This window comes from Hemicordylus capensis, chromosome 3 (genome assembly GCF_027244095.1).
Source record: "Hemicordylus capensis ecotype Gifberg chromosome 3, rHemCap1.1.pri, whole genome shotgun sequence".
Lineage (NCBI taxonomy): Eukaryota > Metazoa > Chordata > Lepidosauria > Squamata > Cordylidae > Hemicordylus > Hemicordylus capensis.
Window position 1 is genome coordinate 141,079,908 of NC_069659.1, and position 18,311 is coordinate 141,098,218.

The 18,311-nt window shown below is 41.9% G+C and overlaps 1 protein-coding gene across 5 annotated transcripts in view; it reads right to left on the bottom strand.

Moving 5' to 3' along the window:
- The window catches only part of ATP11A (ATPase phospholipid transporting 11A), a 180,412-nt gene that overhangs the window by 9,666 nt on the left and 152,435 nt on the right, over nt 1-18,311 (bottom strand). For 3 of the 5 annotated variants that reach the window (XM_053310213.1, XM_053310215.1, XM_053310216.1), the window contains 6 exons: nt 17,185-17,312; nt 15,604-15,739; nt 15,001-15,024; nt 7,596-7,661; nt 5,157-5,260; nt 3,923-4,088 (listed from right to left, as the gene is read on the bottom strand). In XM_053310213.1, the coding sequence (XP_053166188.1) occupies nt 3,923-4,088; nt 5,157-5,260; nt 7,596-7,661; nt 15,001-15,024; nt 15,604-15,739; nt 17,185-17,312 (624 nt within the window). The remainder of the gene's footprint in view (nt 1-3,922; nt 4,089-5,156; nt 5,261-7,595; nt 7,662-15,000; nt 15,025-15,603; nt 15,740-17,184; nt 17,313-18,311) is intronic. The other 2 variants (XM_053310214.1, XM_053310217.1) reach the window with 1 other exon arrangement.

Sequence of the window (18,311 nt, forward strand, 5' to 3'; positions counted from 1 at the left end):
CGAGGGAGATAATGAAGAAAATAGGGAGGGGTGGAGCTGGGGCCCCCTCAGGAGCTTGGGGCCCCAGGTTCTTTGAACCCATCTACTCAATTATAGCTATACCCCTGAATCACCACATCCCTCTTTAGATCTCTTGCTAAAGTCACCTATCATTTGAACCAAGTGCAGATAATAGTATTGATTTAGTGCCTGACTTTGAAGTTTTGGTTTTTCCTACAATCTACCAAATAGGTTATTCAGATTATTAAACAGAATCAGCACAATATTTGCAAGCAGAGCAGGATTTTATTGAGTTACATAATGTCCTAACAATTGAGAATATTTTCAAAAAGCAAGCAGCAACAATTGACCAAATTAGAAGCAGCAATTTAGTACCGATTGATATATCAATAATATATTATAATAGCATTCGGATTAATCTGATTACTTCTACTGGGCAAATATGGTTTAACTTGAAAACTAGAACCGGAATCACACTTTCCCCAGAAATTCAAAAAAAGTTCCCAAACTGCTGGCCACCCAAATTTGATGGTTTATAGAAAAACAATGTCAGCAAAGAAATAGTTTCATTACCCAGTTCTAAATATCATTCATTTATTTGAACAGTATATGACATTTGATGCCAGGTTTTGAAATCACAGTAACTGTCCTGCTCTTGCCCCTTTCCTCCCACCACTGCTTAATACTGGCAGTTAAATTAGGCTGAGAGAGAGTTGGATGTTTAATCTTAAATACTTGTTTTAATGCTATTAAAACTATCTCTTCCCCCGTCCCCTTTTTGTGCAAAGGATGAAGTGGGGCCCATTTCAGCTGATATTCCAACCTACCTTCTCCCTACATGAGTGAGGAAATGAGATTGCATCTTCCTGCCCAGCAAATCAGATGCACATCTCTCATCTCTGTCATCCCCAGAGTATTATGCATGGGCATAAGACTACGTGTATGTACAAGATAATACATGTAATCTTAAATAATGTAGTTTATTTTAGGGATGCGCACGAACCTGTTCGGAGGCCTGAACAGGTTTGAACACCTGTTCGAAGGTGGGGTGTGTGTGTAACTTTGAAAATGGGGGAGGGAGCACTCCCCCACCCGCTGCATTTCCCCTGCTGGCACTCTCTGTAAAACTGGTTCGGCGGGGCGGCAGTGTACCTCCCTGCCACCTCTCTGCATCCTCCCCTCAGACTGGAAGTGACCAGAAGTAGCCCATGTGAGTGAGCACATCGCACGCACACCCGACATTTGCATGAGTGAGTGCAACGTGTGCATGCACATGCCTGAAGTGTGCATGTGCATGGGCTACTTCCAGTCACTTCTGGTCCGAGGAGAGGATGGGACGGCAGGAAGGTATGCTGCTGCCCTGCTGGACCAGTTTTACAGAGAGTGCTGGTGGGCAAAATGCAGTGTGTGTGGGGTGGGTGGGTAAGTGCATCCTCCCCCACCCTTACAGTTATCCCTCCCGCCTTCGAACTGGCCCCTGTCAGTTCCATGCACAACCCTAGTTTATTTCCCCTCCAAAGAGCCAGAAATCAACTGCCTGATTTGAGTCTACACAGGTTAGACTTTATATACATATATCCTACTCAAGTGTTACGATCACACACAGATGTCAGACAGACATGCCCAGTGGGTAATCTTGTACTCTCCACAAGATACAAGGAGAGGATATTGCCCAAGCCAGTTATGGATTGTGTCGCTCAGGGACCTTCATTGGAGGTTAGATGAAAATGTAGAAGTGCCAGATGTCTAAAACTAATTTGGCATTTCATGTTTTGACTAGACAGACACTTGAAGTTTAGAATATTCTCTTCTGTATATCTCATAGGGTTGTTGTATCAAGAGGGAATTGAAAACAGATTCTTTTAATGTAGAGAACAACAAAATGATGTTCTCACATAGACATCTGACCTCCTTATCTGGGATATGAAAGCGTTAAAATTCATGTATCTGTGGCTCCTAGAAGGCCGGAAATGGCTACAGAGGTAATTTCCAGACACCATTATGTTCACAGGAACCATTTTGTAGTTCATTTAGCAAAAAAGAAAAGAAAAGAAAAATGTAAAAAGACACATTACTTTAGGGGTCTTTTGGGGACCATTTGAGGGGCACTTCTGGGTGGCAGAAGACCTCTAGAGCAATTTTATTTGGTCCATTTTCACATTCTGGGGGCGGTTTGGGAGATGTTAGTCTGGGAACTTAACCCCCACATTCCCATTGACTCAATGGAACCCCGCGGATAATGAGGCCCACCTGTATTTAAACATTTTCTTGTTTACCTGTCCAGCCCTCCTGCTGCCCTCCTTCTGTTCTCTCCAGCCCTTTATTTCTTGCAAAGTTCCCTCCTTCTAGTCTTCTTTCTTCCCCCAGTTCTTCCCCAGCAGTTCTTCCTTATCTGTACTCACTTTGCCTAATCCTCCATCCCAGAACCCAACTTTCCATCTCCCTGCCTCCTCTCTTTCCTTACACATTCCCCTTCCCTTCTTCAGGTGCTTTCTCTGCTGCTCAAACACAGAACATTCACTGTGTGAACATTTGGAGAGCTATTGCTTCATAGCAAAAACAACAAAAAAGTACCTAATTTAAAGATGATTAAAATTCTGAGATGCTAATTTTCTGTTGAGAAGTGAAGCATAAATCAGTTCTGAATTTTATAAACTCTTAAATGTCTCAAAAGGTAAAAGAAAGTATGTGTTTTGGAACATGTACAATCCACAGCACACACTTGAAAATTATATATGTTAGTTATGCTTATTAGATTCTAACCATTATTTAAAATTGTAATCAGTCTTGAGTGCAACGGTGTAAATAAATGTAGAAAACAAACACCTGGCATAGTTGTCATGGGGAGGGAGCTGAAGCAGTCAATGCTTATATGCATAAAATACACAATTCTCAAGTTATGTAAGTTTAGTACAGTCCAATGAACACTCTGAGCCCCTGAAAAATCACCCAAAAGGGTGACACAATTTCTGGAAGCACAAAAATATCAGCCCTATGTTTCATCTCATCATGACATGCAACAATTGCTATGACTACAGTTATACTTTTTTCAGTCACTGAAATTATGGGATGCTGTTGGCCATATCCATTATTGGTTCATACATTAACCACTTTGGGATGAGTTTTATGAAAGGCAGTATATACAGTGAACAATAAATTACTATTTGCTCATATGAGCATGCACATGGGGACAACCAGAACTGACTAAATGGACAGAAAATATACCTTGTGAACTAGCCTTAAATAGCCTAATAGAAGTAGTTCACACTGTGTCTTGTCACAGGACACAGCAAAGATAGGATGCAATCCCAAGCACACTTACTAAGAAATAAATCCTTAGAAGACTTACTTCTGAACAGACATGTCCAGGACTGGGTTGTAAATCTAACGTTAAGAACTTATAGAAAGCTGTTCTCAAATGCAGCCTGGCTGAGGCTAGGGAAGCCCAGTGTAGGTTAGGCTGCACATGAGAACCACTTGGATCAGGCCCAATCCCAGTGAGGCAGTGCTGCTTATCCCAGCTTTTTAGCCCAGCTTTTAGCCCCTGGGTTAATGGCTAAACACCCCTGTCAGCCCAAGCTCTGGAATTGTGTGTCTCCTGAAGATACACAGAGATGGGCACCTAGAGTGCTGGTCTCCTGGGGCAATCCCCCAATGCACTGCGCTCTGTGCATTGGGGGATACCCGGAGGCCAGGACACGTTGTCCCGGCCTCCAGAGCTTTGTGCTGCCTGGTGCAGCAGATCATCTGGGAGTGTGGTTTGCACTCCCAGCAACATTCCATGGATCATCTGGAGGGAAGCTAAGATTCATGCAGCCTTCCCCCCGCCCGTTCACTTCCCCACCCATCCAGTTGTGTGAATGGCCCCATAATATATCACCTTAAATATTTAAAACAAAATAAGAGTATACTGTATTTTTACCTGGGTTCTTTCTGTTGCTGTGGGCCATAACTGCCTGCATAAAACTTTCTTCAGCACATCTGGAAGAAGACTCACAGTTATGAGCATAACAATCCCCAGCCATGCAGGACCACTGGACAGCATTTGCATGAACACATAGTACATCCTCTGGTAATTGAGAAAAGGCCTATTGGTTTGAATAAAAACAGAATACAATATGGTTTGAAAAACCGAGGGTTTCGATGATTTCAGAATACATAAGATTCAAAGCATTGAATTTCACAGGATACAGGATTTTCTCTTTGTGGTATACATTCATAAAAAAGAAAACTGAAGGCACAGAGAGAATGCCCATGTTTTCCTTTTCTCTCTTTTCAAAATCTAGAATACGTATATATCTATGTCATATCATTCTTGCTGTACGCAAAAGCAAGCTGTATGCAAAAGCACACTCCGGCTATGGAAAAGCTGACACTTTGCCACCTATGAATTAACAAACCATGCAAATCAGGCAAGAGGTAAAACTGTACCATGGTGACCTCATATATACATCCTTCTGAAGTGTGATTACTTGAGCAACTCCTTCAATGTAATTTGACAGGGTTTCTGCCCAAAGTGGGCTGAACTGTACCAGTAGGCATAACCCCAGTTAATTTCAGAATATAGAACTTCTCAACATTATCAATTTAAAGTGAAAGACCAGGTGTACTAGCCCTACTATTAGAAGAAATCCTACCAGGCTACAGCATATGGCCTAAGGTGCAGCTTTCACTATGCCTAATATTTATGTATTCAGTTTAGCTTTAAATGTTGCATGCCGCCTTTTCCTTATGGCCTCAATGCAGTTACCAATATAATTACAAAATCAATCACAATAAAAAAATACAAATTACAATAAAACCACAACAGCAGAAATTATAAAAGACAGAATCAAAATTACAGTGTCCATAAAATTATTGAGAGCAATAAATCAACTGGTGAGCATCCCAGCTCAGAAAATACAAAAGATGCTGAAATAAGCACGTCTTATTGCTTCAACAATGCTTCAAAACGATAAGAGAAGGGGCAGCATGAATCTACTGGGGACCCCTGGGCCCACAATAGAAAAGGCCCTGTCTTGTGTGCTCACCAGGCATCGGAACATGAAGCACAGCCTCTCCTAAAGATCTTAATCTCATGGAAACGTATGAGTGACATGACCCTTTTAGTGAATCCAAGAGTAGCCATTGCATTATGATTCATAGTCATTTCTTACCAGATGATCCCTCCCCAGAGAAGAGAAAATACAACGTAGAATAGTAGTGATCCCCAGATCACAAAATGATTTATCCATGTCCAGTTGTGTGTATCCAGTGCAAGCTATACAAAAAAGATATTTAGATCAACATCTCAGAACAGATGACAATACAAAAAAAATAACATGGTTATGAAAATATTTGATTGACTTAGGGTGTCTTTGCATATACATTTAATATATTGGATTCCACGGTTTTCTGAACATGTGATTCTTAACACAATTTAAAAAAATTCTGACATGTATGTGCTGCTGTGTTTAGTCTTACAATACAAGTGTGATGAGCAACTACTGAAAATTACCCCTAAAAAAGACAATAAAGCTAAATATAGCAGATTACATTGACATATATGAGCCCCTGGTGGCACAGTGGTAAAACTGCCGCCCTGTAACCAGAAGGTTACAAGTTCGATCCTGACCAGGGGCTCAAGGTTGACTCAGTCTTCCATCCTTCCGAGGTCAGTAAAATGAGTACCCAGAATGTTGGGGGCAATATGCTAAATCATTGTAAACTGCTTAGAGCTCCGGCTATAGAGCGGTATATAAATGTAAGTGCTATTGCTATTGCTATACACTCCCTGTAAGCTCATCTACTTAGTGTTCTCTACCTGTATAACCCCTTTTATATTTCTTCATGAACTAGGAGTACTATTATCTATTCATAAAGTCAATTCTTTTCACTCTTTTAATTACTCCTCAAAGCAACTTCTGCAAAATTATCCCAAGAGCACTATGCAGCCACTGAGGTAGGAGGTGTTCAAATTCTAAACATAGGAGATACCAGAATTCCAGCTTGCCTGGGAACCGCTGTTTCCACCCCCACACCATTTTCACCCTATGCCAACTTTATGCATAGGGTGGTTAACTGGTAAGAAGCAGCTTTCTTCATAAATTCAAAGGCACTCTTCCACATATTTATGCATATATTGCAGGATTAAGCCCTGGTACTAAAAAACAGGTTCTAGGGTTGAGCATTGTTTCAATCTAAGCCCTAAAAAAAGGGCATGTTGACTGTTTCTTGCACCAGTTTGTTAATTTAGGAAGAAGAATTGCATCCCAAATAGTAGCTGACATGCAGAGCAAGAAAGGATTGGTGCAGCAAGAAGAGCAGACTAGCAGCATTTCCAGACTATCTGCACTGGGGAAGGGGTAATTTTTGACAACCTCCCCTTCCCCAGGAAGCCCTCAGCGCAGCCCTCAGGGTGGGACATAGGGCTTCCTGGGGAAAGAAAGGTCATCAAAAATTGCCCTTTCCCTAGTGCAGTTAGTCTGGAAATGCTGTCACCTTCTCACTGCACTGGTGCATCCATGCTCTGTCTGTATGTCAGTCAGTATTGTTAGTGCTTTGCCAATCAGTAATGAAAAAGTTCATCACAAGCCACTCAGCAGGCTGGCCTGGTAAAGTTATGGCACAGGGGAACACCTATCGACATTTTGTGTGGAAAAGAAATACTGGGAAACGACTATAAGTAAATTTAAGAACTCAAGAAGAATCATGCTGAATCAGATCAATGGTCCATCTAGTCTAGCATTCTGTTTCCCATTATGGCTTCCTGGCCAGTCAGATGCCTCCAGGAAGCCTCCAAGCAAGGCATGAAGGCAAATAGCCCTTTTCTGCTGTTGCTCTCTGGCAACTGATATTCAGCGGTATACTGCCTCTGAACATGGAAGTTCCATCATGACCAAATAACTGACACAGACCTATGCTCCATTATATTAAGGCTGTTCTCACAAGTAGCCTAGCCCAGACTAGGGCAGTCTAGCCTAGGCTACGCTGCTTATATGGAGCACCGGGATCCGTGTGGATCGTGGCACTCCTGCCCAGCCAAACCCAACTTCTAAGTCCGGAGTTTAGCTGAGGTTAAGGGTGTGAGCCCTGGATTGTCTGTGAGCACCCGTCTCATGGGGTATCCCCCAATGCACTGCACTCACTGAGGGATACCTGAAGCATCATGGCCTCCAGAGATCTGTGTTGCTCCAAGCAGAGCAAATTGTGTGGGCATGCAGCAGCGCATCATCCGAAGAGAAACACCACCATCTGGTGGGAAGGTGAGTTGGACCCTGCATGAATACCATTGTAGTCTAGCCCCCGTTTAACATCATTTAAATTAGTGGTCATCATGGCATCTTATGGCAGAAAACTCCATAAATCAACTATACATCATGTGAAGGACTTTCATTTGTCAATATAATGCCAGTCAATTTAATTGGATGATACCAAGTTCTAGTATGCTGAGAGAGGGGGAACAGTTTATTTCTTTCTATCCACTATGCATAATTTTATAAACTATCATTCTGTTTAATAAGCCTGCCTTAGTTGTCCCATGTGTTTTAACCTGTCCTCATACAGAAGGTTCATCAGGAGGTGGTACCACATAAATAATATGTAGAAAATCTTACCTTCAGAGTAACAGTGAATACCAGTACAGTGAACACTAGTGTCCCAAAGGTCCAGTTTCCAAACATCTATGAGAAAAGCATTCATATGAATAAGTTACAGATAATATGTTCTAGTATAGCAAGTTTTATTTAGAACAGTGTTGTATGACACACTTTTTTCAGATGAATGACCTTAAGACCTTCATAGGAATGTAAGAATCCAGTTTTGGAAAACGTGATATAAAACTTGCAGTCTAGTAGTATTGGCTGGTGGGAATTGAACCAAGGGGCAGGGGAGAACCCAGTTACCAATGCAGGATGCTCCCCCTGCCTAAGGATGTCCGAATCGATTCGGGTACAAATCTATTTGTACTTGAATCTAGCTGATTTGGGTGATTTGGAGACATAACAAATTGCTCCTATGGTCCATTGGCTAGATTCAGATCCAGATGGAATCATGCCAGATTAGATTCGAATAAATTCAAGATTGAAATTCTTCCTATGAATTTCCCCAGATTCCAAGGTTTCATTAAAAAAAAAAAAAATAGCTAAGCTCTAGCCCATGTAGAGTTAACTCCTTGTGAAGTTATGGAGCAAAATGTTTGGTCACTATTTTTCAAGTGTTTGTTTTCTTTGGTGTATAATAACTTTTCGTCAATAAATCCCTATGAAGATTCATTACACACCTTCATTTCTTTTATTCATTTTGACTGTTTTTGGACAGTGCCAATTGTCAACTGCCATGTGCCAACTGCACTCCCACCTCACTCACAAGGCAGTGGGGTGTTACTCAGTTTATGTTCTAGGAATTTTTTCAAGTGTTTAGACTCTTTGGTATCTAATAACCTTTCCTCATATCAACAACAACTACAACAACAAATATTTATATACTACTTTTCAACAAAAGTTCCCAAAGTGGTTTACATAGATAAATAATAAATAAATAAGATGGATCCCTGTCCTCAAAGGGCTCACAATCTAAAAGAGGTGTAAGATAGGGACACCAGCAACAGTCACTGGAGGTATTGTGCTGGGTGGTGGATAGGGCCAGTTACTCTCCCCCTGCTAAATAAAGAGAATCACCATGTTAAAAAGGTGCCTCTTTGCCCAACTAGCAGGGGCTTTGCCGAGTTAGCATCAATATTAGGATTCATTACACACCAAAGAGTCTAGACACCTCAAACATTCCTAAAATATAAACTGAATACCCAGTGGCTTGTGGGGTAGTTGGCACATGGGATGCCACTAATTCCCCACCCACACACACAAAGCAGTGGGGCCAAAATGAATGGAAGAAATGAAGGTGTATAATGCAGATACCAAAGAATCTTAACACTTCAAAAATTCCTAAAAAGTAAACTGAGTACCCCAGTGTGTGTGTGGGTGGGGGGAGGGAGTGGGGTAGTTGACATGGCACTTGACAGCTAGCACTGTCCAATGACAGTCAAGATGAACAGAAAAAATGAAGGTGTATAATGAATCCTCACAACAATTAATTATGAGGAAAAGTTATAAGACACCAAAGGATCTAAACACTTCATTATTCCTAAAAAGCACACAAAACTGACTACCCACTCCCTTGTAGGTGTGGGGGTGTAGCTGGCCCATGACAGTGGGCACCGTCCAATGTCAGTCAAAATGAACAGAAGTAATGAAGGTGTTCAATGAATCTTCACAGAGATTCATTATGAGGAAAAGTTATTATACACCAAAGAATCCAAACACTTGCAAAATAGTGACCGCACATTTTGCTCCATGACTCCACTTCTACAAGGAATTGTAGATTAAATTAAAGCTGGAGATCCATGTTAGGTTTAGGATAGGGTAACTTCGAATCCCCATTATGTCCTATGGTGGAAATATACAAAATCAGTAAAAATGGGGGGGGGGGGGAGAAATAAAATTCAACCAGGTGCCCCACTGCCTTGAAATTTGGGTGGTATGTGGCAGCCATGGGGACCTACCCACCACCCAAATTCGATGCTCCTAGGACCTTTATAAGTGGTCTAAATTGATCCAAATCTGAATAGACTAGAATCAAATCAAAATCAAATATTGATTGTTGAGATTGTTAGAGATGGCCTAGTTAATATCATAAATGCATCGCTGAGGGAGGGTAGGGTGCCTTCCTGTTTGAAGGAGGCAATAGTTAGACCGCTTCTTAAAAAGCCTTCCCTTGATCCCTCAGCGATGGATAGTTATAGGCCAATCTCCAATCTCCCCTGGCTGGGCAAGGTAATCGAGAGGGTGGTGGCTAACCAGCTCCAGGCGGTTTTGGAGGAAACTGATTATCTAGACCCATTTCAAACTGGCTTTAGAACGGCCTATGGGGTTGGGACAGCCTTGGTTGGCCTGACCGGGGAATCGACAGAGGGAGTGTGACTCTGTTGGTTCTCTTGGATCTCTCGGCAGCGTTCAATACCATCGACCATGGTATCCTTCTGGGTTGCCTGGGGGAATTGGGAATAGGGGGGAACTGTTCTGCAGTGGTTCCGTTCCTATCTCTCGGGTAGATGCCAGATGGTAGAGCTTGGTGACAGTCGCTCCTCAAAGCAGGAGCTGTTATATGGAGTCCCTCAGGGCTCCATTCTGTCATCAATGCTTTTCAATATCTACATGAAACCGCTGGATGAGGTCATCAGGAGATTTGGTGCTGGGTGTTATCAGTATGCTGATGACACACAAATCTACTTCTCCCTTTCATATTCAGGAAATGGTACTCATTCTCTAAATGCCTGCCTACAGGCAGTAATGGGCTGGATGAGGGAGAACAAATTGAAGCTGAATCCAAGCAAGACGGCGGTGCTCATTGTGGGGGCTCAGAATCTGAGGAGTGAGTTAGATCTTCCTGTGCTGGATGGGGTTACACTTCCCCAGAAGGAGCAGGTGTGCAGCTTGGGAGTACTCCTGGACCCAGGCCTCACCCTGGTTTCTCAGGTGGAGGACATGGCCAGGAGTGCTTTCTATCAGCTTCGGCTGATTCGACAGCTGTGCCCTTTCCTTGAGGAGGAGGACCTCAAAACAGTCATGCACCAGCTGGTAACCTCCCAGCTTGACTATTGCAATGCGCTCTATGTGGGGCTGCCTTTGTACGTAGTTCGGAAACTTCCATTAGTTCAGAATGCGGCAGCCAGATTGGTCTCTGGGGTAACCCGGAAAGACCATATTACACCTATTTTAAAACAATTGCAGTGGCTGCCGATATGTTTCCGGGCAAAATACAAAGTGCTGGTTATTACCTTTAAAGCCCTGAACGGCTTAGGCCCGAGTTACCTTAGAGAGTGCCTTCTTCTGTGTGATCTCCACCGCACATTAAGGTCATCTGAGGAGGTTCGTCTCCAGTTACCACCAGCTCGTCTGGTGGCGACTCGGAGGCGGGCCTTCTCTATAGCTGCTCCGGGGCTGTGGAATGCGCTCCCTGCAGAAATCTGCAATTTGCATTCTCTATTAGCCTTCAGGAGAGCCCTTAAAACGTATTTGTTTGGCCTCTCTTTTCAGAGTTTTAAAATCTGTTTTAATATTCTAACCTGATTTTGGGGCTTTTAATCGCTGTAATTGTTTAATTGTTGTTTTTAAATGTTTTTAAATTGTTAATTGTTGTTATATTGTTTTTAATTTGTTTTAGCTCTTTATTGTTTGAGTGGTTTGTTTTAATTGTAAACTGCCCTGAGCCATTTTGGACGGGCGGTATATAAATCAAATAAATAAATAATAGAATAAATCTGGGGTGATTCGAGGGGACAGATATGGACACAAAACAAATCAGAGGTGATTCAATTTGGGCACAAATAAAATTTAAAAAATCAATTTGTGCATATCCCTACCCCTGCCCCCACTTTCCTCCACACCAATGAACTTGGTTATTCACACAAGCCTGCCAGCATGGAGGAAAACAGAAAAGCCAGGGCAAAAGGCAGAAAGCAGAAAAGTAAGCGAGGGGGGAAGAGAAGGCAGAAAGCAGAAAAGGAATGGGGGAAAGCAGAAGCAAAAGGCAGAAAAAGGGTCAGAAAGGAGAAAGCAGAGATTGCATTCCTCCTTCCACCAAACAAACAAGGTAGTAAAAAAATCAGACTTACCACAGCCAGGGAAACCTGCAGAGCAGGGAGCTTCCTCCAGTCACTCCTCCCCTGCCTGTACCTTCAGTTTTTGGTCTTACTGACTGGAACAGCTGCTACTCAAGCTGCTCCAGTCAGTCTGATTCCTAGGGGCTCCTCCTGCCACTGCCCCCAGGAAGAAGGGGGGAAAGTGTTAAAAATATAGGAAGTGTATTTTTTTTACCAATTATCCTGGTAGTTCCAGGAGAAGCCTCCTAGAAATCAGACCAGCTGGATTTCCTTGAGTTACAAAAATTGAAGTTACAGGCAGAGGAGAAGGCACTAGAGGAAGCTCTCTGCTCTGGAGCATTCCCTGGATGCTGTTAAGTCTGACTAGCTTGCTTGTATGTTTTTGTTGGGCGGGCAGAATCTCCTGCCCTCACTGACCAGCCACCGCTGCTTGAAAGACTTTTTTTACATAATAAGAAACATGAGCACAGTGAGTGCTACAGCAAGATGTTACCTTCATACCTTCATGCCTTTCGCCTAACAAAAGTGTCTTAAGAAATATAGAGCTTACTGAATCTCATTAACAGAACAAATGTCATTCAGTCTATAATAACTCTCCGGCAGATAATTGTGGGTTTGTTTTGTTTTGAGTTAGGTACTGAAAGTTTTGCTTTGAAAAGTAGACCTTTTCAAACAGATACACATATCCCTGAGAAGATCACAGCATCTGGGGCCTTGGCTGGTGCTTTTACATTGCTGCGAGCAAGTCTAGCTCCTACTTATTTATTTTTGTTATCTAGCATGATCTTTCCTCAAGAGAGCTGGTATCATGAGGATACTGCTGCAACCGTAATACTTTGTGCCCATGATAATAGCAGAACAGATTGACTGACTGAGACAGCTTTGCTGCAATGGCTGTGTAGTAAACAAAGGCTACTGTGTATTGCAACCATCTTTTATCCCCATAGACCTATCTTTACACTAAAGTAAACATGGAGTCCATTGCACAAGAAGCCCATTTAACAGGAAAGCTATCAGAGGGGAAATATAGAAAACTAGCTGATTCTGTGCAGAGCATTTGCACCCCTAATTCGCTGCTGCCACTTTCTCCCCCACCCCACCCACCACCACTTTTTTGCCTGCCTGCTGTCTTCTTCTCTCCGTGCCCTCCCACCCACAGCCTTCTTCTTCTTACCCACCCGCCACCTCATCTTTTTCTTTTGCAGTGCCGAACTTGCCGCTGCCGCTGTTTTCTGACTGCCTGCCAGCCAGCCAACTACCCATTGCAGCTGCTTGGCTGGCCGCCTGCCACCCCGGTCACGACTGCCCAACTGCTTACCGCCTGGTCACAGCCAGCTACCCGATGCCCAGTCATGGCCACCCGCCCACCACTTTTTCCTTGCCACCACCGCCGCAACTGCCATTTTCTTCCCTTCCACTTGTTCCGTGGCTATCTGGCAGCTCTCCAAACTCCCGCAAGAGCTGCCACGCATAGAATTAGCCACAGGTACGTCTTAGAGAATTAAATATATAGATAGATATATCTATATCTATCTATCTATCTCTCTATCTATCTATCTATATCTAAGAGCCCCTGGTGGCGCAGTGGTAAAACTGCCACCCTGTAACCAGAAGGTTACAAGTTCGATCCTGACCAGGGGCTCAAGGTTGACTCAGCCTTCCATCCTTCCGAGGTCGGTAAAATGAGTACCCAGAATGTTGGGGGCAATATGCTAAATCATTGTAAACCGCTTAGAGAGCTGCGGTATATAAATGTAAGTGCTATTGCTATTGCTATAGATGGAAGAGTGTATGGAAATCACTAGCGCTTTGCTACCAGGTAGAAGCTGTTCTGAGGATATCTGTCTAACCTCTTATTGAAATAAAAATACTCTAATCTAACTACAAAATAAGTGCAATTGTGCTGGTATCACAAAAAACCCACAAAAAACCAAAGTCCTTGGAAGAGAATATTGGCAACAAAATGTTGCCATTTGGCAACAAAATGGCAAATGCAGTTCAGTGTTAGCAAGTGTAAAGTGATGCACATTGGGACGAAAAACCCCAACTTCAAGTATATGCTGATGGGATCCGAGCTGTCGGTGACAGACCAGGAAAGGGATCTTGGGGTTGTGGTTGACAGCTCGTTGAAAGTGTCGACTCAATGTGCGGCAGCTGTGAAAAAGGCAAATTCCATGCTAGGGATCATTAGGAAGGGGACTGAAAATAAAACGGCTAACATTATAATGCCCTTATACAAAACTATGGTGCGACCACACTTGGAGTACTGCGTACAGTTCTGGTCACCACATCTTAAAAAGGACATTGTTGAACTGGAGAAGGTACAGAAAAGGGCAACCAAGATTATCAGGGGACTAGAGCACCTTTCCTATGAGGCAAGACTACAACACCTGGGACTTTTTAGTTTAGAAAAAATACGACTGCGGGGAGACATGATAGAGGTCTATAAAATCATGCATGGTGTGGAGAAAGTGGAGAGAGAGAGATTCTTTTCCCTCTCACACAACACTAGAACCAGGGGTCACTCCATGAAATTGATTGCCAGAAGGTCTAGGACCAACAAACGGAAGTACTTTTTCACACAACGTGTGATCCACTTGTGGAACTCTCTGCCACAGGATGTGGTGACAGCCAACAACCTGGATGGCTTTAAGAGGGGTTTGGATGAGGGCTGTAGGCCACCTTCTGCCTCAAGGGCAGGGTGCCTCTGAGTACCAGTTGCAGGGGAGTAATGGCAGGTGAGAGGGCATGCCCTCAACTCCTGACTGTAGGCTCCCAATGGCATCTGGTGGGCCACTGTGCGAAACAGGATGCTGGACTAGATGGGCCTTGGGCCTGATCCAGCAGGGCTGTTCTTATGTTCTTAATATATTCTAGATTTAGAACAGAGATAATTTTCTATAATTCTAGAATGTCACATTGATTTTTCTTCTAACTACCTGATTTCTATGACATTTTCCTAATCTGAATTCAGTGAAATAGTACGTTGTATATTATTAGATAGTCTTTTTAAAACAGACAAACAACAACAACAACAAAACACCACCACCTCACTTGACTTTAATTTGAGGTTAAAAATAAATATACTGTATAATTAGAAGTATTGAAAAAAGTACCAAGTGAAACAAATGCATAATTATCAGAAGCAAAAGAAAAAGAAGTTTAAACTATAACCTTTTGTTCTTTGCCTTTAAAAAGCAAATTAAGACCAGCTAGTTTTATTATTTCAGCATAGCAGGACAGGAAAAAATAGAAATTCAAATCCCACCCCCACCCCCTGAAAACAACACGTCTGATCTATTCAGTAGTTGGATAGTAGGGGAAAGAAAACACACATCATGACAAAACCACAGTAGTCTTACCATGTGAGTGTTGGTTGTCATTAGCTGAGGATAGGAAGAGAAGCAAGTAGCAAAAAAGGAAAAAGCAAGACACAAATAAAATAGACCACATAAATGTTAACATGCAAATAAAAAGCAGAAGGACCTTAAAACTATATTTGGCATCACTAAACAACAAGTACAAATAGAATGCTTTGAATGAATGTATGCAGTTCTATTCAAATTAACTAAGATGCTTGCTACTGTGATATTTGAATGCCAGTTTCTTAAACAGGAACTTATAATAAATTAAACAATAAAAAATACAAACTATGCATTAAGTGATGGTAAAATTAACCACATAAAAACTATATGGTTCAGAGAAAATCCTTTCTTCTAAATGGTACTGTAGTTACTTACTATAGCATCTTAACATACAGAATTCACTTTACTACTCCTTCCCTATCCCCTCCCATTAGAAAAAATGTATCAGCCTTTCCTGTTGACAAATAACCATGCTAACTAGCGTTAGCTTATGAAACACTGGTTTATAGTGAATGAAGAAAAAAAAGACAAAACACACTTAGGATTAAATACATATTTTCTCATTTTTTCAATGCAACTTTTATCAAGCTGGATACTAACCTGTCCATTGCTGGTCACAGTCGTATTGTCAAACAAGAAATAGGCACCAAAGAAAAAGACCATAGCATTAAATACTCCCAAGAACGTCCAGTAAATAAACACACGCCAGCGCAGGTGGGCATTCTTAGCAACATCCCTGAATGATGACACAAATATTCATTTTTGTAAGTTAAAAATAAAGAAATGAGAAGTCACAAATGTTTTTTGGAGTTACAGGAATGCTTTAATGTTTCCCATATGGCCTATCTAGAATGTATTTTTTGTATTCCTATTATGATGTCTAATTCTGCATGTATACTGTATTACACTTCAATTCTATCTCTTTAGAATGGAGCAGTCACTATTGTCAAGCACACTGATGATGACCCCAGCAGAAGCAATAAAAACCAACACTAGAGGTCTCCAAAAGATTTCCTTTCATTGCAAAAAGCTGTAAACTGAAATAGCTTCAGATTTTTTAAAATTATGTATTTTTAAATGTATTTTTTGAATGTATTCTTTATTTTGTAAGTGGCTCTGAATGTGTTTTTAAAAGAAAAACAGGATACGAATAATAATTTTTTAAAACCCTGCATGAGCCCTTAGATACTGGAGTTCTAATGAAAATCTTATAAATATCAATGACAATACTGTTGTTAGTTACTGGTGATCTCACTGGATAGTTTAGGGAAAAACTATTCATGACTATATGATTTCAGGAGCTACAAGTAGGTTTTCGTTAGTAACAAGGAAGACCAGTTAATTTCCCCATGTTATGAGAACTAGAATAGTTCCATGTACTAATGCAAACACTTGGTTCATACCACAGCATGGGCCAATGGGGAGAAAAAATGAACACAGCTGTGTATACAGGCAAAAAGAGAGTACTGAAATGGGTGTGGGTGGGCATTTGCACACAACACACCAAAAGCATCTTCATACATATGATAAAAGTTGTGTACAAGTATATAAACTAGCTGACCTGGCACAGAGCATCTGTGCCCCTAGTTTTCCCTGTCTCTCCCCCGCCCTTCAGCCCCAGTTCGTTCTCCCTCCCACTTCAGCCCCGGCCAACACTTCCTCTCAGCACCTGGCCTGGCTGGTGCTTCGCTTCCTCTTGGCTGGTGGCAGCCAGTTGCACCACTTCCTTTTGCTGGCTGCTTGCCTTCCTCTCCCCCTCTCTTCACTCATGAAATCTCATGAGAGCTGCCACGCATGAGATTAGCCACAGGTATGTCTTAGTGAATTATACATACTGTAGAAAGATAGTGCAAATGCATTCTAATAGTCTAAAAATGCTGGCTGAAAATGGACATGAGGAGGTTCAGCTTGATTTAAGAACTGATATAGAGCTACCAGCAGTATCCAGAAGAAACTAGTTGTGACTAAGAACCACTGAAATAAATGATGACTAACTTACATCCAATTTATTGAAATAGGACTTGGTCATGACCAAGTCTGGATTTAGTCATAACTGTAGTCTGGATGCTGCCCACCATGTGTTAGAAGACCACTGTGAGTCGTACATTCACAAAATCTGGGGACTCAAGGTTGGGAACCACTGAGCTAAATGATTGTTTCTTACAATTTTATTAACCCTACCTGTACAGTGTAGGGTCTCTCTTGAGTGTTTCTGGGCTGACATGTTGTTCCATTAGACTATACAACAGGATAGGAAGGGAAGTGAAGCTGATATTGTACAGGGTAAGATACGCAGTATCGTATAAAGGCTGTAGACAGAAAAAGAGATTATATTAACCAGCAATAATATAATTTTAAGGTGCCATAATCGTAAAGCTTTAAAAGGGTGAAAGGACTGCCACTAGCACTATATGAGGTCATTCACACCCTCAAAAACTGTGTTCTACTCAGGTTTGAGAGCTGTGTGTGATCCCAATTTTCAGTTGTGTGGAAGCAAGGTAAGAGGAAAACCTGGGTAGAAGAGATTGTGTGCAACCAAGGTAGGAAGAAAAGCTACCCAGGTTTTCCTCCTACCTTGCTTCTATACAATCACTTTGACCCAGGCTTTCCTCCTACCCTGTTTCCAAACAACTGAAAACTGGGAGCACACCTAGCTCCCAAACCTGGGTAGAACACAGTTTTTGATTGTGTGAATGATCTCTATAATGTATATTATGCAACATCAATCTCCTAGTTATCCAAACGCACTGTTTCCTCCTTTGTTCATGTAGCCCCAAGGTGAACAGCACTCCAAATTCTTAAACATTTGATTAGTAAACTTGTGGGATGTTTCCAAGGATCAATATACAGCACACATTATAGTCAACAGGAACACAATCCCACCAAATATATGCATTGTTAGCTCCAGTGGGAGATATTTAAGAATGTACTCAGCGCCGGCTGTAGAGGTGGACAAACTTGGCAATCACCCAGGGTGGCTACCTGAAGGGGGTGCCAAGCTAAGCTTGGACACTTGCTGTTTGTTAAGTGAACCATGGGGAGATATCAAAGGCACTTCTCGCTCAGGATGCTATTTATCCTAGGGCGGATGCTGAATGTCGTTCAGTCTCCCACTGAAATCCTTGGGACACAAAATACTTTGATTTGGATGGATGACACTAAAAATTAGCACTCTGGGCATAACTTATGTTATTACTTCATAACTTATATTATTCATTTAGTGATTGTATTTATTACTTGATAAGGCAGAAGTATTAAAATTGCTATATTTTCAGTTACCATATGATGATTGGAGCCTCTTTGGAACG